Below are 24,945 nucleotides of genomic sequence, written 5' to 3'. Positions count from 1 at the left end.
TGGCTCTTGTATGCTAAATTAGTATTGAAACTTTATGTTGAGCATATATGACTACCAGGGAGCCATTTACTCAGAATCTCTTCCTGTAATGATTGCTGTGTAAAAGTAATTAACTCTTCATAGTCTTGGTATTATTTTAAGAGTATTGTTATATAATTTTAGATTCTTGTCATGTAGATTTTTCCATCCTGAAAAAAGAAAAGAAAAAATGAGACTTTTTGTCATCAGTTACCAGCTGCATGATCTTTTTTTTAATATATATATATATATATATGTTTTTATTGATTGCAGAGAGGAAGGGAGATAGAGAGAGAGAAACCTCAATGATTAGAGAGAATCATTGATTGGCTGCCTTCTGCACGCCCCCTACTGGGGGTTGAGCCCACAACATGGGCATGTGTCCAACTGGAATCGAACCCGTGACCCTTCAGTCCGCAGGCTGATGCTCTATCCACTGAGCCAAACCAGCTAGGGCACCAGCTGCATGATCTTAATGCACTGAGTCTCATTCTTCCCACTAGAGTGAGCTTTAGGATCACTTCCAAATGTGACCTCTGAAAAGATGGTGACACTAGTAGCTCACGTATCAATAGTACATGTTTTGCGGTCCGTCATCTATAGTTTCTTACCTGTTACTTGTCTAATTCCTAAAAAAAAACAAAACAAAAAAAAACTAGAGATTTCGGTCTATCGCCATGACATAGTTTTTTCTGGGAAATCAACAGCTTATAGAGAATGTTCTGCAGGGCCTAAAATATACTCACCTCTAGCATCGAGTAGATCATTTCTAAAATTCATATATTCATTCATTTGTACAACAAATATTGACTGAATACCTCCTGTGGACCAGATATTGTTATAGGCACTGGAGATACTTTATGAATAAGAGATTCCTCATCTGTAATCTATACATATAAAAGCCTAAGTGACCATCAGACTGTTTGACCATCCGACCGGTAGCTATGACGTGCGCTGACCACCAGGGGGCAGACGCTCAATGCAGAAGCTGCCAAACTGTGGTGACTTGGCAGCTGCAGTTCTTGAGTGACGCACCCAGAACCAGAGAGGAGGGAGCCTGATTCTGGGGTGCGTCACCTGAGAACCGCCCTCTTGCAATCTGGGACCCCTCAGGGGATGTCGGAGAACCGGTTTCAGCCCGATCACCGCAGTCCAGGCTGAGGGACTCTGGGCCTCTAGTCTATATATATAAAAGCCTAAGCGACCATTCAACCGGTACTTATGATGTACACTGACCACCAAGGGGCAGACGCTCAATGCAGGAGCTGCCGAGCTGCGGTGACTTGGCAACTGCGGTTGTCTGGTGACACACCCGGAAGAACTAGAGAGGAGGGAGCCTGATTCCGGGATGCGTCACCAAAGAACCACCCTCTTGCAATCCGGGACCCCTCGGGGGATATCGGAGAGCCAGTTTCGGCCTGATCCCCGCAGGCCAGGCCAAGGGACCCCACCTGTGCAGAAATCCGTTTACCGGGCCTCTAGTGTAGGTATAATTGTTGTGCATACTTCATAGGGTTGATATGAAAGTTAAATTAGTTATATATATAAAGCAAAGGAACAGAGGCACAAAATAAGTGCTTAATAAATGGTAGCTTTTGTTGTATTACTTTAATAGAGGATACAGATAAACAAGTAAAATAGATAAATAATTTGATACTGTGAGCAGTGCTTTGAAGATAGTAAACAGAGTGCTTGACACTGAATGATTGGGTGGGGAGTGGTTGCTGCTTTAGTGAGTATTGCCAGGGGATGCCTCACCCATGCACACATGACCTGTGAACTGAGACTTAGAGATTGAGCACTCACTTGAAGAACTGGGAACAACACTTTATAAAGGCTCAGAATTGGGGAAAAATATATTGTGTTCAAAAAACAGAAGAGCCATGTGAGTGAAGCATAATGAATGAGGGAGTAAGAGATACAGGGGGAGGTTGAGCTGTAGGCAAAGCCAGATCAGGTCAGATAGGCCATAAAGTGTTTTTTTGCTCTGTTGTTTGTAGTAAGAAATTAAGACTATCATGCAGTTTTTAAGCAATTTTAAGGAATGTTATAATAGAATACAATTATTGATATAAGACTTTGTCTTCTATAGTAAACAGTTTTTTTCTGCAGAAAATTTTTGAAGATCTCAAGTGCCCAGAAATCTGGTTTTCTTTCATATTCATAAGTTGTCCTTTTTATGTGTGTCAAAGAATTCCTGGCTTAAGCAGCAAAATGTACAATGCTGATTATTTGTTAAATTTCCAGTACCACCTCGTCTTTCCCACAAAATTTGCCATGTAAGTTTCTTTTAAAAAAAATATTTTTTATTGATTTCAGAGAGGAAGGAAGAGGGAGAAATAGAAATACCAATGATGAGAGAGAATCATTGATTGGCTGCCTCCTGCACGCCCCCTAGTGGGGACTGAGCCGCAACCCAGGCATATGCCTTTGACTGGAATCGAACCCAGGAACCTTCAGTCCACAGGCCAACGCTCTATCCACTGAGCCAAGCCAAGCCAGCCAGGGCCATGTAAGTTTTTATGAAAGCACTAGAGGCCCAGTGAATGAAAATCCATGCACTAGAGTGGGGGTTCCCTCAGCCCGTCCTGCCCCCTCTCTCACAGTCCGGGAGCCCTCAGGGGCGGGAGGCGACCCGGCAATCAGGGGAAGGCGACGCCCCCATCACACCTCTGCTGCTGCCACTGCTGGCAGCACAAGCCTTGGCCGGCCCTGGTTACCTGAGGCTCGGGCGGCCCTGGGCGGCTGGGCAGCCGCCATCCGAGGCTTCCCTGCACCTCGGGCCGGCCCTTTGAGGCTGGGGGCTAAGGGGACTGGGGGACTCCAGAGGCAGGTGAGCAACGGGGCTGAGGGGACTGGGCACCACCATCTTGTGGCTGTGAGCGCCACCATCTTTGAGGGCATGGCAGTCAATTAGCATATTCCCTTCTTATTGGCTGTGGGTGCCACCATTTTTGAGAGCGGGGCAGTCAGCATATTCCCTCATTGGCTGTGGGCGCCGCCATCTTTGAGGGCAGGGCAGTCAATTAGCATATTCCCTCCTTATTAGCTGTGGGCACCACCATCTTTGCGATGGCATGGGGGTCAATTAGCATATTCCCTCTTTATTAGATATAGGATTAGAGAAGTATAGATGGGCATGAAAGTACGTAATATTCTCTTTTTTTTGTCAGGGGCCTTCCACATCATAGTCAGCCTGATAGAAACCATGTTGAGCCTAGTACAGTGGTCGGCAAACTGCGGCTCGCGAGCCACATGTGGCTCTTTGGCCCCCTTGAGTGTGGCTCTTCCACAGAATACCACATGCGGGCGCACATGTACAGTGCGATTGAAACTTCGTGGCCCATGCGCAGAAGTCGGTATTTTGTGGAAGAGCCACACTCAAGGGGCCAAAGAGCCGCATGTGGCTCACGAGCCGCAGTTTGCCGACCACTGGCCTAGTAGAAATCAAATAGCAGTCCTGAATTTGGATAATGAGTGTAAAATATGTTGTATAGATAGAATGTTGTTTTTGGGTTTTTTTTCATGGAAGAACGTGTTCTGGGACCTTTTCTTTAACATATATTTTTGTTGATTTCAGAGAGGAAGGGAGAGGGAGAGATAGAAACATCAATGGTGAGAGAGAATCATTGATTGCCTGCCTCCTGCACACCCCCTACTGGGGATCGAGCCTGAAACCTGAGCATGTGCCTTTGGCTGGAATCTAACCCTGGGCCCTTCAGTCCGCAGGCTGACACTCTATCCACTGAGCCAAACTGGCTAGGGCATGTTCTGGGATTTATGACAGTGGCATATGTTCCTTTTCTTAGTCTATGAATAGAGTTAATGCCAGAAAAAAACAAACATTCTGAGTAGGGTGAGGTCAATGAAATTTTCAGGCCCAATGAATTTGGAAGTTATTTGGTAACCTGACTTAAATTCAGATGAGTTTGTAATCCAAGATAATGGTGCCATGGGCAATTTATATCATCATTAATTTCAAGTCCTAGTGAGCCTCAAAAGTAGGGATCACTGATGCATAAGGTTTTGTTGGCACAATGTATTTGGACACTGACTTGATTTGAAGATCTCAAATAATTTAAATGCATGAGGTCAAAGGAAAATTATTAACTTAATAGCCAGGGCAGCAATTTGTGAATATATTTTAAGCTTTTTTGGTTTTAAAATCTCAAAGACAGAATCTTTGTTCTAATTTGTAAGTTTGCTGAGAGGACATGTTGACTTCTGAAATGACTTAATGATGTTACTTCTTTTTTTTTTTTTTTAAGGTTTTTCATTGATTTTTAGAGAGAGAGGAAGGAAAAGGGAGAGACAGAAACATCATGTGAGAGCGAGGCATCGATTAGCTGCCTCCTGTATGCCCCCTACCTGGAATCGAACTGGCAACCTTTCGGTGCATAGGATGATACCCAATCAATTGAGCCACACCAGCCTGGACAGATTCCTTCTTTTCATTCCTTGATTTTCTAAAGTTTGCTTATGCTTAAACATTTTAGGTCATTTATAGCAAGTACACTGACCTGGTTCCCAAGGAGGTCATGAATGCAGATGACCCAGACCTGCAAAGACCTGATGAAGAAGCTATTAAAGAGGTAACTGGGAATTGCTATATAGAATTAATAAAGATGTAAAAACTCATAGAAAATAACTTCCAAACCATTCAATGCCATGTTTCATATTTCAGATAACAGAAAAGACAAGGGTGGCCTTAGAAAAATCTGTATCACAGAAGGTTGCTGCAGCCATGCCAGTTCGAGCGGCTGATAAACTGGCTCCCGCTCAGTATATCCGGTAGGAATCATGCCTGGAAGTCTTAGTTTCATGTCAGACTTGATTGGGGTGGGGGATCCTGGTATTCTTTCACTGTTCTACGTAGACACAATTGTAAATGCAATTTTTAAATAATGACTGAAAGTCTATTGACTCTGTGCAGACAATTGAAAGCAGAAAAAAAAACATTTTTAAGGTATCACTTTTAAGATATTAGTTCTGCTATTTTCAAAATATTTTTTTGTTTCTAGAAATTAACAGTTACTTACAGTATATGGTCCAAACCATAATTGCTATTTACAATTTTTCCATTTATATACAATAGGCATTATATATTTATATATTTATGTAATATAAATATTAATATGTTGTTAATGTTATATAATGTAATACTTATATAATAATAGTATGATAATATATTGCATAATGGTGATAATTAATAATAATAGACATCCTTATAATACTTCTAAATTTTGAGGTGTTTCACTCAACGAAATTTTTGTGTGGAGGGATAATTCACAAATAGATATTAAGAGAAAATTAAGAGCTGGTAGGGCTGCTACCATTATTCTTTCTCCGTTTTACAACCTGTAATCAGTGAAAAGCTCCTGACTATAGTTGCCTGCTGAGAATGTTATGGATCGTTTTTTCCTCAAATGCAGACTTACAAAATAGGTACTATGTTCTATATCTCTTATCTCTGAAATTGAACATTGTGCCTTCCATGGTGGAAAATGGATAGAGATGCAAACTAATATGACTTTAGTTTACATTTTGCTTGTAACTCATAATTGCTGTTAGTTCTCTTATCTCTGTTGCTATCTGTTCTGCCTAAATATTTTGCAATTTTCTGTTAATATTTTGTGAAAGGAATTGACAATACAGTTTATCTTAGGATTGTAATAGAAGAAAAATACCTATTGAAAGTTTGAACTAGTTATACCTTTAGTTCCATTTGTATTCTTCAGATACACACCATCTCAGCAAGGAGTGGCTTTCAACTCTGGAGCAAAACAGAGGGTTATTCGTATGGTGGAAATGCAGAAAGATCCAATGGAACCTCCAAGGTTCAAGTAAGTAGGTGGCTTCATGAGAATGAACCACTAGTCTTTAAAAAGATGTCCCAGGAGAAACGTCCCAAATGTCCATTAACAGGTGAATGGATAACAAATTGTGGGACATCTATACATGGAATGAGCAATTTTATTGAGCAATAAAAAGGAATAAAATTTTAATAATATGCAATAACATGGATGCATCTCAAAATAATTATGCTGAGTGAAAGAAGCCAGACAAAAAGAATTACATACTGTATGACTCCATTTATATAAAACCCTAGAAAATGCAAACTAACCTGTAATGACAGGAAATAGATCAGTGATTGCCTGTGGGGAGGAAGGGGGGTGCGGCAGAGGAGATATGAACAAGAGGGCACACAGAAACTTTTGGAGGTGATGGGTATGTTCACTATTTTTATTGTGATGATGGTTTCACAAATATATACTTGTGTCAAAACTTAATCAAATTGTACCCTTTAAATATGTATTTATAATTAATTGCATGTCAGTTGTACTTAAATAAAGCTGATTTTTAAATAGGAAAAAAGTATATTGCTCCATGAAATGATAATATTGTGGAGATGAGTTGGGTAGTGATGATGACAAGTTGGCCATGTTTTAATAATTGATGAAGCTGAGTGACTGTTGTATAAGAAGATGGACATTCTTTGTATACTCTCTGTTTTTGTATGTGTTTGAAGCTTTACATAATAAACAATGAGGGGGGAGACTTGAGACTTAACTAACTAAAAGGGAAACAAATGTATCACTCTACAGTTGTGGTTTGATTTATGCTTCAGGATTAATAAGAAAATTCCCCGAGGACCACCTTCTCCTCCTGCACCTGTCATGCATTCTCCTAGCCGAAAGGTAATCTTTGCCATTTGTAAAAGATTATTTTGGACTCATGGTTATTAATTTTATAAATAACTTCCTGTAGAATAAAGTCTAAATGCCTTTAAACTTATGTATTGTTTTCTTTCTTAATTTGTTTTTCAAGAACAAATAGGGACCCACTTAAGGCTATAATGTGTAGTTGCAGAGTGCTTATAAAAATGTGTGTAAAATGTTAGTTATTAGTTTTATTATTAACTTAGCCCCTGTTTTTAATGGATGAGTAGAGTCTGCTATTTGACATGAAGGATGTTATCATAGTTACAGGAAGTAAGCACCTGGAATTGTTAGGTCTCTGATTGATCATCTGAGTGGCTTTTAAAAATGTTTTATGACCCAACTAAAGAACAAGTATTCATCTGAAAGAAGTTATATCACTTTAAGTATGGAAAAATACTAACCACTATTTATAACTGTCAAAAATAATTTATAGATTATTTTCCATTTTTTATGTTAAAGTTATTACTAGACCTCATGATGTTGGAACATAGAATATAGAGCTACCAAACAAATGGAATTTTAGTCTTTGACTAAATTCATCCATATATCTGTCTGCCTTTGAAGAAAGAGTACACTTGGGTTTTTAGCTAGACTATAAATTTAAAAATGTCTTTTCTACTGTTTTCTCAACTCAGATGACTGTGAAGGAACAACAAGAGTGGAAGATTCCTCCTTGTATTTCAAACTGGAAAAATGCAAAGGTAATGATGTTGTTATATAATCAGTCTTTTAGTATTACAACCTACTGGAAAACACCCAGGAAAGGAACCTCAGTCTGGATAACTTTAGGTGAAACCTCAGTATCTCATTTAGCTGAGTGTTTTCAAAAAGGAACACCCCTCCCAGCCGGCATGGCTCAGTGGTTGGCATCAACCTATGAACCAGGAGGTCATGGTTTGATTCCCAGTCAGAGCACATGCTGGGTTGCAGGTTGGATCCCCAGTGTGGGTTGTGCAGGAGGCCTCTGATCAATGATTCACTCTAATCCAGTGATTCCCAAAGTGGGCGCTACCGCCCCCTGGTGGGCGCTGCAGCGATCCAGGGGGGCGGTGATGGCCACAGGTGCATTTGTTTTAACTTTTTTTGTATTACCTTTCTATTCTGAGTTCAATAAATAGTTTCATAATTTCAAACTTCAATGTTTCTAATTTACACCTTTCTTTACTATATTTTACGAAAAAGGTAGAAACATTAATACATATATCTTTCTGTTTAATTGCTATTAAAATTTTAAAAAAATTATTTTCCAGGGGGCACTGAGTAATATTTTTTCTGGAAAGGGGGCGGTAGGCCAAATAAGTTTGGGAACCACTGCTCTAATCATTGATGTTTCTATCTGTCTCTCCCTCTCCTTTCCTCTCTGAAATCAATAAAAATACATTTTCTAAAATTTTAAAAGAATAAAAAATCTTTATTAAAAAATAAAAGGAACACCCACATGTGATTTTTCTTTTTTCCCCCCAATGTAATAGAAATGTTAGTATGCCAGGCACATGAATACCATAGATTCTTTTAGTGAGTTATTATCAGAAGTACATAGAAAAGGAATAGATAGAATAAAGTTACATATCAAAAGATCAATGAAAGATAGTATTTTTTAAAAAACTTAAATTTTTTAAAAATAAATCAATTTAAATGATTATTTGGCAAAATGCAGTAAATGCTTAGATATATTGGGGGATGTTGGGGGTTAATGGGGGGGGATGAGGACACATTTGTAATACCTTAACTAATAAAAAAAAAGAAAACTGAAAAAAAATAATAATTTTTAAACTATTTGTTTCTGTTCATAACATTGCATGTGTAAGCTATTTAAATCCTATATATCTACTAACTGCCAAAGCTTCCAGAAGTCATGAAGAATCTATAAAATGATGTGGAATAAACTTCCTAATCATTATTTCCTTTTTTCTCCCAAATCATATTTCATGTTTCTATATTGGATAGGTGAAAGCCACCTATCCAATATATGGATTACATATAAATTATTCCCTAAAGGAAGTTATGGGCTCATCCTCTATTAAAACAAAGTTCCAAGAATCTACCAAGGCATTAAAACAGTACAGCAAATTATACTACCTATAGATACTATTATTTTAGGGATTGTTCTACCTTCGTGTGGCTGTTATATTTACTTAGGAACAAGTATTTAGCTATTTGATAGTGATTTCCTCTTAATACAAGTCACAGTTATTTACCTGAGAATCTATTTTCCCAGAACATGAGCTCTGAAATTATGCTGTCTGAGTTTAAATCCTAGCTCATCCACTTATTTTACTATATGTCCTTAGGGACATTACACAACCAACCTTTCTATTTTAGTATCTTTATCTGTAAAATGAAAACAGTAATGTTATCAGCTTTATAGAATTACTCTGAAGGTTAAATGAGACCATAACATGTAAAGTGCTTAAACAGTCCTCCACACAAAGCACTCAGTGTTAGCTGCTGCTGTTGCATAATTAGGAAGAAAGATGTAAGGAAAAGAAATTCAACTAAATGGTTGTCAGAATGGACATATTTAAATCTAATTTTAAAGAATCTATTGTCTCTCCTTTGTGACTGTTTTCTCTGTCTGTTTCACACTAGGGTTATACAATTCCATTAGACAAACGTCTGGCTGCTGATGGAAGAGGATTGCAGACAGTTCACATCAATGAAAATTTTGCCAAACTGGCTGAAGCCCTCTACATTGCTGATCGGAAGGTTGGTCTATTATAATTTAATTATATAATGCTCTTGAAAATTTGTAAATACATCCTTGGATACCTAAGATACTGTTATTGTAGCTACTGTACTGAGTACCTAGAGTAGTGATGGCGAACCTATGACACGCGTGTCAGAGGTGACACGCGAACTCATTTTTTTGGTTGACTTCTCTTTGTTAAATGGCATTTAAAATAAATATCAAAAATATAAGTCTTTGTTTTACTATGGTTGCAAATATCAAAAAATTTCTATATGTGACACGGCACCAGAGTTAAGTTAGGGTTTTTCAAAATGCTGACACGCCGAGCTCAAAAGGTTCGCCATCACTGACCTAGAGAGATTCACCTGTGGTATGAGAGCCAGAGATGGCAGGTGCTAGTTGCAGCTCTGTATCTGGTCTCAGCCTTTACAGACTCATACACAAATCTCACTATTGGAGTTGCCTCAAATTTCAGAATAATGGTTTACTAGGCTGATCTCATTTCGTGAAGATTGCCAGCTGCTGTTATTAGGTTTCATACTTTTTCTCTATTTTAGATGTACATGTTTCCCAAAAAGTCAGTAGCAGGAAAGGGCAAGTAAACATTTTGATGAGTTGAATGGTATAGAATATGGCATTCATAGTATTGGCTGTCTTAATATTATGGTATTAATATGTGACTTTGAAATTCACATACATCATGGCACATGTTTAGAACATAGAAAAGTATATCTTTTGTATTACAATGAACACCTTTATAAAAATTATCTCTTATAGGTTAAAGCTTTATCTTGAGGTCACTTGATTGATTTTGAGAACATAATCAGTTCCTGTTATGTTATTGATATTAAAGATTACTTTACTGGAATTTTCTTTTTTAGATTGTTTATAAGAAAGCATTAGTGTAATACAGACTTTCAAAATGGGGGGGCGGGGGGGGTCTATAGTTTTAACTAATAAGACATTTCCCAGAGTGAAAAATCCAAGTTTACGGTGTCTTCCAGTAAAGCTATCTTTTAGTGGACAAGAATCTTTGTTTTACTTAGCAATAACAAATCTGAATTCTGTCTAGCTGCTTTCTCAAGCCAGATGTTATGATAGCTATAATCTATCCCCTGATAGCGTCTTATTTAACATCCGACTTCACTAACAGGCTCGTGAAGCTGTGGAAATGCGTGCTCAAGTAGAGAGAAAGATGGCTCAAAAAGAAAAAGAGAAACATGAAGAGAAACTAAGAGAAATGGCCCAGAAAGCTAGGGAGAGAAGAGCTGGGATCAAAACCCATGTGGAAAAAGGTATGACATTCTCATTACCAACTTGAACTTACTTGTAAGATATAGATCTCATTCTAGAAATTCCCTATTGATTTTTACTGCATACAAAATTAGTATATACATATAAAAAATATAACTGTTTCAGAAATTGTGTGGAAATGAAAGTAACTTCTCACTAAGCTGAAGCAGCAAAAAATAAAGTATATATTTAACTGTGTACCTTCAGTATGGGACTACTCCTGAAGTTTTTTAAGTTCTGAGCCATGTACTTTTAAAAACTGCTTATTAACTTAAATATAGGCTTAATTTTCTCTTGTTCTATTTTTCTTGAAACTTCCAAAGAGAAATGAAGTCTCAAGTGAATAATTAGTTCCCCTACATGGTAAAATAACCCAGTTTTTCTATCTCATAGGCTAATATACCTCTAATCATTAAATCTATCCATGTTTTTTTCCCTTGCTTTGTTTAGTGGTCTGCACGGGTATGTTAATTCAGCTAGAGTGAGGAGAATAATATTAACTCAAGAAAATCGTGAGGGTGGTTTTGTTTTATTAAGAAATCCTTGACTAGTACAATTTTATTCATTCAGTTCATATTGAAGATCTACTACATGCAGGGTTGGGGGGGCATGGAGAAGGTATAGCAGTGAACCTTCTAGGGAATGTAGACAGACCCCCCAAAAAATCCTGTAATGTGTTAGAAGGTAATAACCACTATGGGAAAAAATAAAACAGGGAAGGGGGATGAAAGTGCCAGGAGAGCCCTAGCTGGCTTGGCTTAGTGGATAGAGTGTTGGCCTACGGACTGAAGGGTCGCGGATTCGATTCCGGTCAAGGGCATGTGCCTGGGTTGCGGGCTCGAACCCCAGTAGGGGGCATGCAGGAGGCAGCTGATCAATTATTCTCTCTCATCATTGATATTTCATTCTCTCTCTCCCTCTCCCTTCCTCTCTGAAATCAATAAAATATATATATTTTAAAAGTGCCAGGAGAGGGTAGTCACAATAGGCCTAACTTCTGAGATGCTAACATTAACCCAAAAACTTGAAGGAAGGAAGTAAGCCATGTGGATTTCTGGGAGAAGAGGATCCCAGATAGAAGGAACAGCAAGTGCAAAGGCCCTGAGTTGGGAATATGCCTGGTGTGTTTAAATAAAGCAGGGAGGCCAGTATGGCTGGATTGGAGAAAGAAAGAGTAGTAGGAAATGAGGTGTCAGAGTAGTTAGGTCAAATAGGAAGAGTAGTGTTCAAATGATGTTAGTCACTGTTAGGACATGGCTTTTACTTCAAGTAAGAAGGGGAGCAGTTGAAGGGTTTTTGAACAGAGTGACATGATCTGACAGAAGGCTGTTGAATGGGCAGGAAAACCATTGGAAGACTATTGCAATAATCCAGAGATGATGAGAGGTAGTGAAAACATGGTCGGATAGTTGATATATTTTGGAGGTAGAACTGACAAAATATGCTTATGGATTAGGTAGAAGTATGAGAGAAAAGGAGGAATTAAGGATGACTTCAAAACTTTTGACGTGAGCAATGGGAACGATTGCTTTGCCATTTACTTATTGGGAAGACTGCAGGATAAAGAAGTTTGGGAGAGAAAGATTAGGAGTTTAGATGTGGACATGTTAAATTTTAAATGTAGGTGTTGAGCAGGCTTTTGATTACAGAAGTCTGGAGTTCAACTCTAAGGAAGTAACCAGGGTTTTAAGTAATAATCCACTTCCTTGAACCAGATATGAATGACTTACTGAGGCAAGATATAAATACCTGCCTGTTGTACACCTAACCACTGAAAGCAATTAGAAGTAAAAACCTCTTGTATCTGAGTTCTCTAAACTGATAAGAAAAAAACACAGCAGAACTGTTCTTGAAAAGTGAATTAAAATTTTGAAAAAGCTGTTGCTGTATATTAATAAAAACAAACATTTATTGAGTACTTATTATGGCAGGCACCACTCTGAGCACTTTGCATGGATTGCCTAATATAATCCTACAGCAACCAGATGCAGTGGTACTATTATTGCCACTATTTTTATGGAGAAGGAGACTAAGACTCAGAGCTGTTAAGTAACCCACACAAGGTTACATTGCCAATCTGTTACAGAAATAGACTTTGAATCTTGACAGGCTGTTTCCAAAGCTCATGCTCTTAACTACACTATACCTTCCGACTGGAGATGATAGAGAAAATGAAGATAGACATAAAAACAGTAGATAGAGATCAAGATGCAACCAGCCCCTAGGGATCACAAGCAAAGGGTTCTTTATTCAAAGGCAACTGGTCTTTGAATATGTAAGGCTAAACTTGATACCGATGTAATTAACTAGTTATTAATAATAGGAAAGAAGAAAAATAAAAGGCCAGATATTATAGACATGTCATTTGGGCAGCTTCGCCAGAAAGCTAAAACTTTATACTCCCCACTCCCCAGGGGGCCAACAAAGGAGAGATAGAAGCATGCCCAGTAAAATTGGGGTGACATAGGAAACTTGCTTACTGTCTTTCACACCTGAGAACAAAGATCATTGGCCAAAATGAGCATGGCCACAGCAAGGGTGTGAAATTTGGGATATTTAATCCCCTGAACAAAGGAGTTAGCTCTCTTGTGCTCTTTTGTTTTCGGGACCCTTGGGACTCTCTTATTGCACTCTCCTGCTTTTACCCACATGGCCCAGGGCCATGTGGACCTCCACACACAATGGATTAATGGACTGCAACTAGCCTGGTACTGTACTGGACCAGTCTTCAACATAGAAAGGAAATTTTGGACAGTGCTTTGCTTCTAGCTTTACTGAAATCCCAGCTACACTTCTATGAGGGGAATGTGACTTTAGAAATGATCCAAATAAAAATCACTTATTCTCAGAAAATTCTTTTTCTCGAAATATCATAAGGACTCCACCCCAAGCAGCATATAGTGAGGGAAAGGACCCTCTACTTTGAAAACAAACTTATACATAATTCTTTTTCTTAACATTTTATTACAAAAATTTTAAAACACATAGAAAAGTGGAAAGAATTATAAAACAAACACCGTTATCTCTACCACCTAGATTCTGTATTAAAATTTCTTTTTAATAATTAACATAGCTAAATTTGCTTTCTCACATATCTACCCATCTCTTTATCTTTCAGTCCACCTTAATACTTTGATGTATTTTAAAATAAGTTAAAAGTATCAGTACACTTACCCCTAAATACTTAAGCTACATGCATGATTTTGGGATTCACATTCCAAAATTAAACCAATACTATTGGATTTAAAGAAATGGAAGTAAAGTTGAAAGGGCTGAATGTGACTACAGTGAAGTTCATGGAATTGTCTAAGGTTAAAGATTATATTACCTTGTTTAAAATATTAATTGGTAATATAGTGGTGAAGTAATTTTCAACTCTGTCCACACAGAGGATGGGGAGGCACGTGAGAGGGATGAAATTCGGCATGACAGGCGGAAAGAGAGACAGCATGACCGGAATCTTTCCAGGGCAGCGCCTGATAAGAGGTAGGTGCTATTTGAGATAAATATGAATTATGAAGATTGGCCTTTGTGAACCTTTTAGAGAGCAGGTTTAGTCCACTAATACCAATTTTCTTCTCTTAGTTTGATGACTTAATAAATCAGCACTTACTTTCTTGCACCTAACTACTTACCTTGTCTTAGCAGAATTGACTATCCATGGAAGTAATCTTTTCTTCCATCGCCTTGTAGAGTCAGGTAGAATTGAGAATGATGGGAATATAGAAAAGGAAATGCAGATCATGTTTGTGAGAAGAAGGTAATGGATAGGACTGTTCTGGTCTGTTCTTTTCCAATTTCAAATGGTGAGACAAATTTATTACGTGCCAGTTTCTTTAGACAGGAAATATAAGCTGTAATACCTTTATTGAGGGCCTTTTACATGCAGAGCACTCTATGAAGTACAATGGGGGAGAAAAGCAGGTTTTGTAAGAAGTGAAAATCGGCCACTTCTCATGAGCAGTTTCACTTAAAATTCAGAAAGGTAGAGCTATTATATAAAATGATGGATAAAAAAAATTTTTTTAATAAAATGAATTGGGAAAATTGACACAGCACTTTGTTTAAAATTAAAATATAGTTGACGTACAGAAAAAGCACTCTTAATAAGTACAGACTTGTATAGAACAAACTTGAAATAACGTAGGGATTGGTGAAGTTTGTGGTTCACCAAAGGTTTAGGACTGAAATTGCTGAAAAGTTGAAAAAATGCTGTCATATGGAGGTAAAATTCTGAATGAGAGTTAAATGCAAATATAAAACATCTTATTTCCAAATGAGCAGTTTTCAAGGCTCTCATCATCCTAAGAGCTGATACAATCCATTTTCCTCATTCATATCTTAAACACGAAAAAGAAGATTCCTGTTGGTGGTGGTGTTCATTGTTTAATGGCATATTTCATCTCTCTGGATAAGTGAAGTCATGGAGAAGCAGAAAATCTGAATTTAGAGTTGTGGTTAAATGTATAGTGAAGAAGAAAGAGGAATGAAGTATGAAAGTGTGCAGTTAATATACTTTTGGTCTGAAATTCCTAAGCTACAAAAATCAAAATAGCTCTGTACATAAATTGGACCATTTAAGTGGCTGAGAATTGAAAGCATAGGAAAGCTGTAAACTTGTGATTTAATGAAATCAGATTGTCTATAGAAGTCATTTTTAAGACCTGAGCTTCTAGCAAAATAAATGACGACAGTTACCATGGTTTCATTGCAATGTAGATTGCATTACATACTGAAACAGCGGGGGAATTAATCTGAATGTCGAAAATCATAATGAGTAATCCAGTCATGGATGTGTTTTCCTCAAAATTCTAATAGGATAAAATTACTAAATGTGGTTATGTAAAAAAACCTGATTCCAGCTTATTGAAAATGATTCGTGTGATACAATTAATTTGTATCCAGTCCTACCCATCCTCTCTTAATAATAGCAAATATAGACTGTAGCAGTTTCATATCTCAGCATGTATTGTAAGGTGCTTGTTTGTATTAAAGACTTCCGTGTCAAGAATGAATCTCTTAGCAATTCCTTCCAGCTAACAGGAGGGTCTAATTATAAAACCCTACCTACCTCTCCCAGTAATCATCTAGCTGAAATGCTGTTAAAGGGCTGCCAGCATTATCAGGGAATTATGCGTTTTCAGGGAATATATGTTTGAGATATTAACAGGACATACACATTTCCTTAGCTTCTGAGATTGCTTATGTTTTTAAAATTGAAATTCAGCTTGTCTGTGAAGAGTTTTCAGTTAGTAACATTGTATTTTGAAACAGGTCAAAACTGCAGAGAAATGAAAATCGAGATATCAGTGAGGTCATTGCTCTTGGTGTGCCCAATCCTCGGACTTCCAATGAAGTTCAATATGACCAAAGGCTGTTCAACCAATCCAAGGTACAATAGAAATAGCGTTATTTTGCTCTGGCTGGTGTTGCTCGATGGTTAGAGTGTTGCCTGCACACCAAAGGGTCAAAGGTTCGATTCCTGGCCAAGGGCATGTACCTGGATTGCAGGTTCAATCGCTGGCCCGATTGAGGCATGTACAGGAAGCAAGTAAATGATGTATCTCTCTCACAACAATGTTTCTCTCTTTCTCCCCTCCTCCCCCCTCACCGTCTTCCTCCCTTCTTTCCACTCTCTAAAAATCAATGAAAAAATATCCTCGGGTGAGGGTTAACACCCACAAAAAACATAGAGTTATCTTAAATATTGATATGAATACCAAACCTCTGGGAAAAGAAAATGAACATATAGATTTGGATCAACCTAACGCAGATGATAGAAAAAAATTGTAAGTTGCATATTATAACTTAAGAAAGAAAATGAAACAGCTCTGATTTTTACCTCTTACAATTAGCTAAGATTTGAGACATTAGTGGAAAAGAAATTAGGTTATAAAACTTGGCTCTGGCCCTGGTCAGGTGGCTCAGTTAGGTGGAGCATTGTCCCGTACACCAAAAGTTCGCAGGTTTGCCCTAACCGGTTTGGCTTAGTGGATAGAGCATTGGCCTGCGGACTGAAGGGTCCCAGGTTCAATTCCGGTCAAGGGCATGTACCTTGGTTGCGGGCACATCCCCAGTGGGGAGTGTGCAGGAGGCAGCTGATCAATGTTTCTCTCCCATTGATGTTTCTCTCTAACCCTCTCCCTTCCTCTCTGTAAAAAATCAATAAAATATATTTAAAAAAAAAAGTTTGCAGGTTTGATCCTCCATTGGGGTCTGTATCAACTTTTCTCTCTCTCATTGGTTTCTCTCCCCTCCCTACCCTTACCCCTTCCTCTTCTCTATAAAAATCAATAAAAACATATCCTCAAGTGATGATTAAATAAAAAAAAATTTTAAGCAAGGTAGGTGTCTGCCCTCAAAATATGGGGGCGTGAGGGGGAGCTAGATATGCCTTTGTCCTCAAAGTCTACTGGAAAAGACAAGATTAATGTATATAAATAAAAACAAGACTGTGGTAAGAATATAAAAGTATAAAGTTCTGGGATATAGGGGGGAGGTTAATTATGACTGGGGAGTTTTTAAGATCTGAAGGTAGCATTTGAGTAAGTTCTAGTTAATAAGTTACTGGGTGCTTCTTATATTCCCAGCATTGTTCTAAGCCTTTTACTTGTATTATCTTATTTAGTCCTTACAAAAACCCTATGAAGTCACACTATTATTACCTCTATTTAAAGATGAGGAAATTCTGACACATAGAGGTTTAGCTTGTAACTAATGGAACTCAGATTTCATTGATGGGCTGTCTTGATGTCAAAGCTTGTGTTCTTAAACACTATATGCAATGGCATTTTACCAGTCTGAGCAAAGGGGGTTAGGCACGAAAGCTCCACATAAGTAAATATTTGACAGTTACCCTTTACAACTTTAGGCTTAAATCACTTAAATTTTTCTAAATATATGGAATAAGTTTGACAACTTAAGATTTTCATTGAGAGCCTTGTTATCTCATGCTATGATAGTGATGTTCTCCGGCAGTTAAGGGGCATATTATTACTCTGAATGGCATCAGATGTTTTATGGTACTTTCATCTTTTTGCCACTATGTCTATACCAGGGGTGGGCAAACTTTTTGACTCGAGGGCCACAATGGGTTCTTAAACTGGACCGGAGGGCCGGAACAAAAGCATGGATGGCGTGTTTGTGTGAACTAATATAAATTCAAAGTAAACATCATTACATAAAAGGGTACGGTCTTTTTTTTTTAAAAAAAAAAAAAAAAAGACCGTACCCTTTTATGTAATGATGTTTACTTAAAAAGTACGTAAAAGTAAACATCATTACATATACAGATTCAAATTGTCAAGATTCAAATTGCTTATACTAGAGTCCCCCAGTTTTAATGACTACTTTGCTAGTCAAACTTGTTAATGAATACCTAATTTAAGCTAAGAACCCGAAGGGGATATGAACAAGTTTATGGACTTTTTAAATGAAGGTTGTTGAAAATGTGAGCTATAAATGAATGTAGTCAGATTCAACTTTTAGTAAATTATAACATATACTTATAATGTTCTCTACAGGGCATGGACAGTGGTTTTGCAGGTGGAGAAGATGAAATTTACAATGTTTATGATCAAGCCTGGAGAGGTGGTAAAGATATGGCCCAGAATATTTACAGGCCCAGTAAAAATCTGGATAAGGACATGTATGGTGATGATCTAGAAGCCAGAATAAAGACCAACAGGTACCAAGCAAACGGTTCAGTTTCAATGTTTGCGTGAGTGCAAGTGAAGTAGTTTATAATTTGGCTCTTTCTCTTTTTCCCTAGATTCGTTCCCGATAAGGAGTTTTCTGGTTCAGACCGTAGGCAAAGAGGTAGAGAAGGACCAGTTCAGTTTGAGGAAGATCCTTTTGGTTTGGACAAGTTCTTGGAAGAAGCCAAACAGCACGGTGGCTCTAAAAGACCCTCAGATAGCAGCCGCCCCAAGGAACATGAGCATGAAGGCAAAAAGAGGAGGAAGGAATAGATACACCTCTTCACAGTGAATGGACTATTACCCATAACCCTAATGATGCAAGTCATATGGGCAAACACTTTGTAAACGGGCCAGATAAAAACCAAATCTGGGGTCAGATCCCAGCACTACTTTTTATTACAGCAGAAAGGGGGGAATGTAAAATTCTACTTTGAACTATTTAGTTTTTTTAAAGAGTGGGTTGTGTTTGTGCTTCTCCCACCTTTTGGCATTTATAGAACATACTGCCCCATAAATGAAATTAAGACCACTTCCTTTTATGTGACGTTAGTACTTTGGGGTTAATATTTTGTGTAAGAATGACTGCTTGCTTATGAGTAAAGTTAACCCAACCACAGTGAGTAGAAGGATGTTCACCTATTGGAACTGTCCTGCCAAATGATGTATGCCCCTAATGTGCTCTGTTTTAATTTGGAGTGGGGAAAAGTAAGCGCTTGCTTGGTGCACCTATTTGTTTCAAATAAAAACATTTAGACAAAATTTTGTTTTGTTCCTTTATTTAATAGGTAGTAATAGTCTTAAAAATCTTTCTCTTCATCAGATGTTTGATCCCCTTGCAAAACTTTTGGTCTCTGAGCTTGAACATGGAGCTGAAAAAAAAAATCAAGTAAGCACTGTAAAGAAAGCCAATGTCTGCAAAAACATTAAAACTGAAAACCCCTTAAGACTGTCTTTTTATTAGGAAATCAGCACCAATAAGCCAAGAGGATGTTCTTTGTAAGACCCTGAATTTCAATTAAAAATTGTAAATTAGCCCAGCCTCAGTTGGTGGTCTGATGCACCAGGTCAACCAGTTCAATTCCCAGTCAGGGCACATGTGGACTCAGTCCCCAGTAGGGGGCATTGCAGGAAGCAGCCAATTGGTGTTTCTATATATCTCCCTCTTCCTTCCTCTCTATGAAATCTATAAAAACATTTATTTAAAAAAATTGTAAATCAGTTTGACCCAAGGCCACATAATAAGTGGAAAAGCTAGGATTTCATCCTCTGATAAATAGGCTGCCGTTTCCACTGCTTGGTGTTACATATGCTTGCTACCCATTACCGAGTCTTCCTTACTTCCCTCCCCAGACCTTTTAGTACTGGGCACTCTACCACCACCGCCATTCTTTAAAAGATCACCCCAAATCTCTGTCATTTCACACTTCTGACCTATTTAATTGATATACAGTAAGTACACGATATATAGAAAAATACTTACTTTTACTCCATCAATAACATGACTGTCATGTTGTAGTGCATTCTGAAGTTCTTCTCCTGAAGAAAAGTGAATCCAACCCATACCTCTGTGAAAGCCAGTCTCTTTGTCCTAAAAATTCGAAATGTAAGAAAATAATCATGAACTTGAGAAAGTTTCTATAAGCTCCAAATCAAACTACCAATGTTTTATTTGCCAAAATGGGATAACAGACATTTTAATGAATGTCAAAAACCTTGCTTTAGCCCAGCCCCTGTGGCTCAGTGGCTGAGCATCATCCCAGGAACCAGGAGGTCACTGGTTTGATTTCTGGTCTGGGCACATGCCTTGGTTGCAGGCTTGACCCTAGTAGGGGGTGTGCAGGAGGCAGCCAATGGATGGTTCTTTCTAATCATTGATATTTTCCTCCCTCCCTCTCTGAAATCAATAAAAAACAAAAACCTTGCTTTAATGGATATTCACTCTCCTAGTTACCCAAAGCTTAATCCCTACGTTCATCTTAACACTAGAGGCCCGGTGCACGACATTCGTGCACTGGGGGTGGGGGGTGGGGGTGGGGTAGGAGATGGTGTCCCTCAGCCTGACCTGTGCCCTCTCACAGTCCAGGACTCCTTGGGGGATATCTGACTGCTGGCTTAGGCCCGGACCTAAGCCGGCAGTCGGACATCCCCTGAGGGGTCCTTAGCGCTGCCATGGAGGCGGGAGAGGCTCCTGCCACCTCTGCTGTGCTCACCAGCTGTGAGCCCAGCTTCTGGCTGAGTGGCACTCTCCCTGTGGGAGCACAATCAGCTAGAAGCTGGGCTCGCTGCTCCTTAGCACTGCCTCGGAGGTGGGAGAGGCTCCTGCCACTGCTGCTGCACTCAGCTGTGAGTCCGGCTCTGGCTGAGCGGTGGTCCCCTATGGGAGCACACTGACCATCAGGGGGCAGCTCCTGTGTTGAGCAACTGCCCCCTGGTGATCAGTGTGCGTCATCGTGACTGGTCGTTCCACCATCCAGTCAATTTGCATACTAGCCTTTTATTATATAGGATTCTCTCTGCTTTTTTGCCACCATTGGAGAAATACGAGAATGAGCTTCCTGTGCCATTCTAGATACAAATCACAGTAGCAGTAATAGTCAAAGGAAATTCTGATCACAAAAAGAAGTACTCTCCCCGTTTCTAACTTCCTCACTTCTAGAAACAAAATTTAAGCTTCAAAATTTTGTTATATTTCTGACACCAATCACCCTCATCACCACTACCATTATCACCTGCTAAAAACAATTAATTCTAGAAAGCCCACAGAAAAATTCAGCCCAGGATAAAGTAGAACAAATTATAGATTGATTTCTAAACCATCATGAGAAAGCAATGGGAATGTAATCAATATGAAAAGTTTTTTTAAAACGCACCCAACCTAATGAGGATAAAAATTAAAATAGATATTCTCCACCAATTTTATGATAAACTATCCTCTACGATCTCATTATTATAATACTGTAGCAGGCAGAATTCTAAGATGGCCCCATGATCCCCTTGTTACTCCCTGTATAATCCCCTCTGGTTGAGTGGAGGGGGAGCAGGGGACACGGACCTGTGCTATTCTAACTAAAAGAATACATGGCAAAAGTGATGGGAAGTTGCTCCCTTGATCAGGTTATATGGCAACAGTGATAGGGTGTGATAGGGTGTCAATCTGTGACTATATTATAAGACTTATCTTAGCACACTGAAGAAAGAAACTCCCTTGCTGACTTTGAGGAAGCAAGCTGCCATCTTGGGAAATAGCCTACAGAGAAGCCAGGAAACAAAAAACTGCAGGTAGTCCCTAGGACAGTGATGGCGAACCTATGAACTCATATTTTTGGTTGATTTTTCTTTGTTAAATGGCATTTAAATATATAAAATAAATATCAAAAATATAAGTCTTTGTTTTACTATGGTTGCAAATATCAAAAAATTTCTATATGTGACATGGCACCAGAGTTAAGTTAGGGTTTTTCAAAATGCTGACACGCCGAGCTCAAAAGGTTCGCCATCACTGCCCTAGGATCTGAGAGCAGCCTCCAGCTGAAAGCCAGCAAGAAAGCAAAAGCTCAGTCCCACAATTGAAAGACGACAACTGCCAAAACCTGTAGGAGCTTGGAAATCAATCTTCCCCAGTTGAGCCTCTGATGAGACGAAAGTCCCAGCTGACAGGCTGCAGTTATGTAGTCACTCAACAGAGGACTCAGCTAGACTGTACCCAGAATCCTGATTTACAGAAACTGTGAGATAATATATATCCTTTTGAGCCACTAAGTTTGTGGTAATTTGTTCTGCAACAATAAAAAACTAGCACAAGCCCTCACTGGTTTGGTTTGGCTCAGTGAATAGAGCATTGGACTGCGGACTGAAAGGTCCCAGGTTCGATTCCAGTCAAGGGCACATGCTCGGGTTGCGGGCTCGATCCCTAGTAGGGGGCGTGCAGGAGGCAGCCAATGATACTCTCTCATCATTGACGTTTCTATCTCTCCCTCTTCCTTCCTCTCTGAAATCAATAAAAATGTATTTTTTTAAAAAATTAAAAAAAAAGAAAAACTAGCACAAATGCCTAGGATATAGTGGTGGTGTTTTTTCACTTTTAAAAAATATATATATTTTATTGATTTTTTACAGAGAGGAAGGGAGAAGGATCGTTAGAAACATCAATGAGAGAGAAACATCGATAAGCTGCCTCCTGCACACCCCCTACTGGGGATGAACCCGCAACCAAGGTACATGCCCTTGACCGGAATCAAACCTGGGACCCTTCAGTCCACAGGCTGACGCTCTATCCACTGAGCCAAACAGGCTAGGGCTGTTTTTTCACTTTTTAATCAGTATCACCCAAACTTTACCAACAAAGACTAAACAGCTTCACTCCATTAGACATACAGGTAAGTTGACATGCTTTGACAAAAACAAAAAAATAGGAATTAAAGAATAACATTAATACTTAAAAAAAACTCACAAAAGGTACAGTGCACTTTCGTATATGGCCAAACTGTGCAAAGTGTTCTCTCAGCTCACCTGTATAGGAAGAGAAAACATTAAAAGTAGTTAATGCATTTTGTATCCTCCATCCTAGATTGTAGATAGAAAGCAAAAGGTGTCCTAGAACTCCAAACTTCTTGTGAACAGGAGCTACTTGGCATTTCCTGAAGCCTTAAGATTTAGGAGGCAGCTAAGGTGTTGACTATGAAGCTGTAATGTACCAGATTTGCGGAGGTGATGGGGTAGGGACATGGACCGATAAATTGCTGAGTTAATTGTAGTCTTCATCCCCAACAAATACCATCATACCAGACATTGTACTAAGTGCCTGCATTATAATCCCTATGAGAAGATCACATAGAAGACAATTACAACAAAGAGATTTCCAAATAAAATCTCAATTTACTTGCCTTTCATAATTTAAAGTTTACACTAAGTTAAATAATTGGTTTTCTAAAATTTGTTGAGTTGATCCTACCTACAACCTTCCTGCCTTATTTCCCATTGCTATATAGCAAATGAAATTCTGTGTATGCATGCTGTCACTTCCCATCTTTGCATGTCATTCTTTCTCCTTGACATGTCAGTAATCTTATCTCCTCCTGCCTAAACTGTAATTATCCTTCAAGACCCAGGCCAAATACATCCACTGAATATTATTTCATTGAGGTTCTACTGAAAGACAAGACAACATACAGTACCCTATGAGGTGGGTATGAGCAGTGGATAATGTTAAAGACCAAAAAACAACATGATCTCTTTCTCTTCTGAACTACAAGGCTTGTACTGTCTGATTTGCATTCATATTACTTGCTTATTTCCCCTAGTTCAGTGGTCGGCAAACTGCGGCTTGCGAGCCACATGCGGCTCTTTTGCCCCTTAAGTGTGGCTCTTCCACAAAACACCACATGCGGGCGCACATGTACAGTGCAATTGAAACTTCGTGGCCCATGCGCAGAAGTTGGTATTTTGTGGAAGAGCCACACTCAAGGGGCCAAAGAGCCGCATGTGGCTCGCGAGTCGCAGTTTGCCGACCACTGCAGGGCCTAGTTCATCTAACCTCATTGGTTCAACAACCACCTACACTTGTTTGTAAGCCTCCTCCCCTCTACCACTACAGTGAAAGCTCCTGAGTGTTGAGTCCACTATGCCCACAGTGCTTGATACACAGTTGGGAAATATTTGCTAAATGAATAAATGTCTGCTAACCCTTCAACAACCCACAGAGACTAAATTTCTTAAGAGCTCTATAGTTGGTCAAACCAGTTGGCAAGATCAGAATCTCACAGAACATGTTACTGGAGGATAAACAAAACAGTGTTAAATATACATGTCTTAAACCAGGTATTAAAGTTTTAGAAAACACTCACTTCCAAAACAAACCAGCTCTGGAAGATAAACCTTTCCCCAAATTAACTACAATTTTTTTGAAAAAACAGCTACAAGCACGAGGAACAATGCCTACCACATAATAGATACCCTTTAAATATTTGATGAATGAATGAACTGAGAGAGACTTTCAAAATTGAATGTTCTACAGACTCTCTTGGAGATTATATACTGAGTGGCCAGATTATTATGACCACCTGACATTTGTAGGCAAATTAGCTATAATTTCGTGCTTAAGTTGCTAGAGGGCCAGACCATTATAAATAGGGAAGCAGGTTGTTTTCCACGACAGAAGTGATTTTTTTCTGAAGATATGGGTAAAAACGCGATTTAACAGCCTTTCAATGTGGGATATATATATATATATACACTGTGTGGTCAGATTATTATGAGCACCCCATCAGTACTTCGTTGGGCCACCTTTTGCCTTCAATACTGCGGCGATTCTTCTTGGCATTGACTCCACAAGATGTTAAAAGGTGATGCGAGGAAGTCTGACACCTGCCTGATGGATAGCACTGTCCCAGTTCTGTGAGATTTGGATGGCTGTGGAACCAGCTGCCTGATGGCGTCTTGTAACTTCGCCCCCCCAAATGCTCAATTGGATTGAGATCTGGTGATGGTGGGGGGCCACCTAAAGCAGAAAAAGTCTCCCTCATGT

The 24,945-nt window shown here is 38.9% G+C and overlaps 2 protein-coding genes across 2 annotated transcripts in view; one reads left to right on the top strand and one right to left on the bottom strand.

The window, feature by feature from the left end:
* Positions 1 to 19,181, top strand: part of SNW1 (SNW domain containing 1) — a 37,660-nt gene extending 18,479 nt beyond the window's left edge. Inside the window, exons 4-14 of the mRNA XM_006086958.2 lie at positions 4,515 to 4,610; positions 4,703 to 4,809; positions 5,757 to 5,861; positions 6,647 to 6,716; positions 7,376 to 7,441; positions 9,330 to 9,446; positions 10,583 to 10,724; positions 14,112 to 14,208; positions 15,997 to 16,114; positions 18,246 to 18,409; positions 18,494 to 19,181. Of these exons, the coding sequence (XP_006087020.1) occupies positions 4,515 to 4,610; positions 4,703 to 4,809; positions 5,757 to 5,861; positions 6,647 to 6,716; positions 7,376 to 7,441; positions 9,330 to 9,446; positions 10,583 to 10,724; positions 14,112 to 14,208; positions 15,997 to 16,114; positions 18,246 to 18,409; positions 18,494 to 18,692 (1,281 nt within the window). The 3' untranslated portion in view covers positions 18,693 to 19,181. The remainder of the gene's footprint in view (positions 1 to 4,514; positions 4,611 to 4,702; positions 4,810 to 5,756; positions 5,862 to 6,646; positions 6,717 to 7,375; positions 7,442 to 9,329; positions 9,447 to 10,582; positions 10,725 to 14,111; positions 14,209 to 15,996; positions 16,115 to 18,245; positions 18,410 to 18,493) is intronic.
* SLIRP (SRA stem-loop interacting RNA binding protein) overlaps positions 19,182 to 24,945 on the bottom strand; it is an 8,654-nt gene continuing 2,890 nt past the window's right edge. The window contains exons 2-4 of the mRNA XM_006086959.3: positions 22,873 to 22,931; positions 19,903 to 20,010; positions 19,182 to 19,291 (exon numbers count right to left, since the gene is read on the bottom strand). Coding sequence (XP_006087021.1) covers positions 19,220 to 19,291; positions 19,903 to 20,010; positions 22,873 to 22,931 — 239 coding nt within the window. The 3' untranslated portion in view covers positions 19,182 to 19,219. The remainder of the gene's footprint in view (positions 19,292 to 19,902; positions 20,011 to 22,872; positions 22,932 to 24,945) is intronic.

Source organism: Myotis lucifugus, unplaced genomic scaffold (assembly GCF_000147115.1).
Source record: "Myotis lucifugus unplaced genomic scaffold, Myoluc2.0 scaffold_34, whole genome shotgun sequence".
Classification (NCBI taxonomy): Eukaryota; Metazoa; Chordata; class Mammalia; order Chiroptera; family Vespertilionidae; genus Myotis; species Myotis lucifugus.
This window is presented reverse-complemented; position numbering and strand designations above follow the sequence as displayed.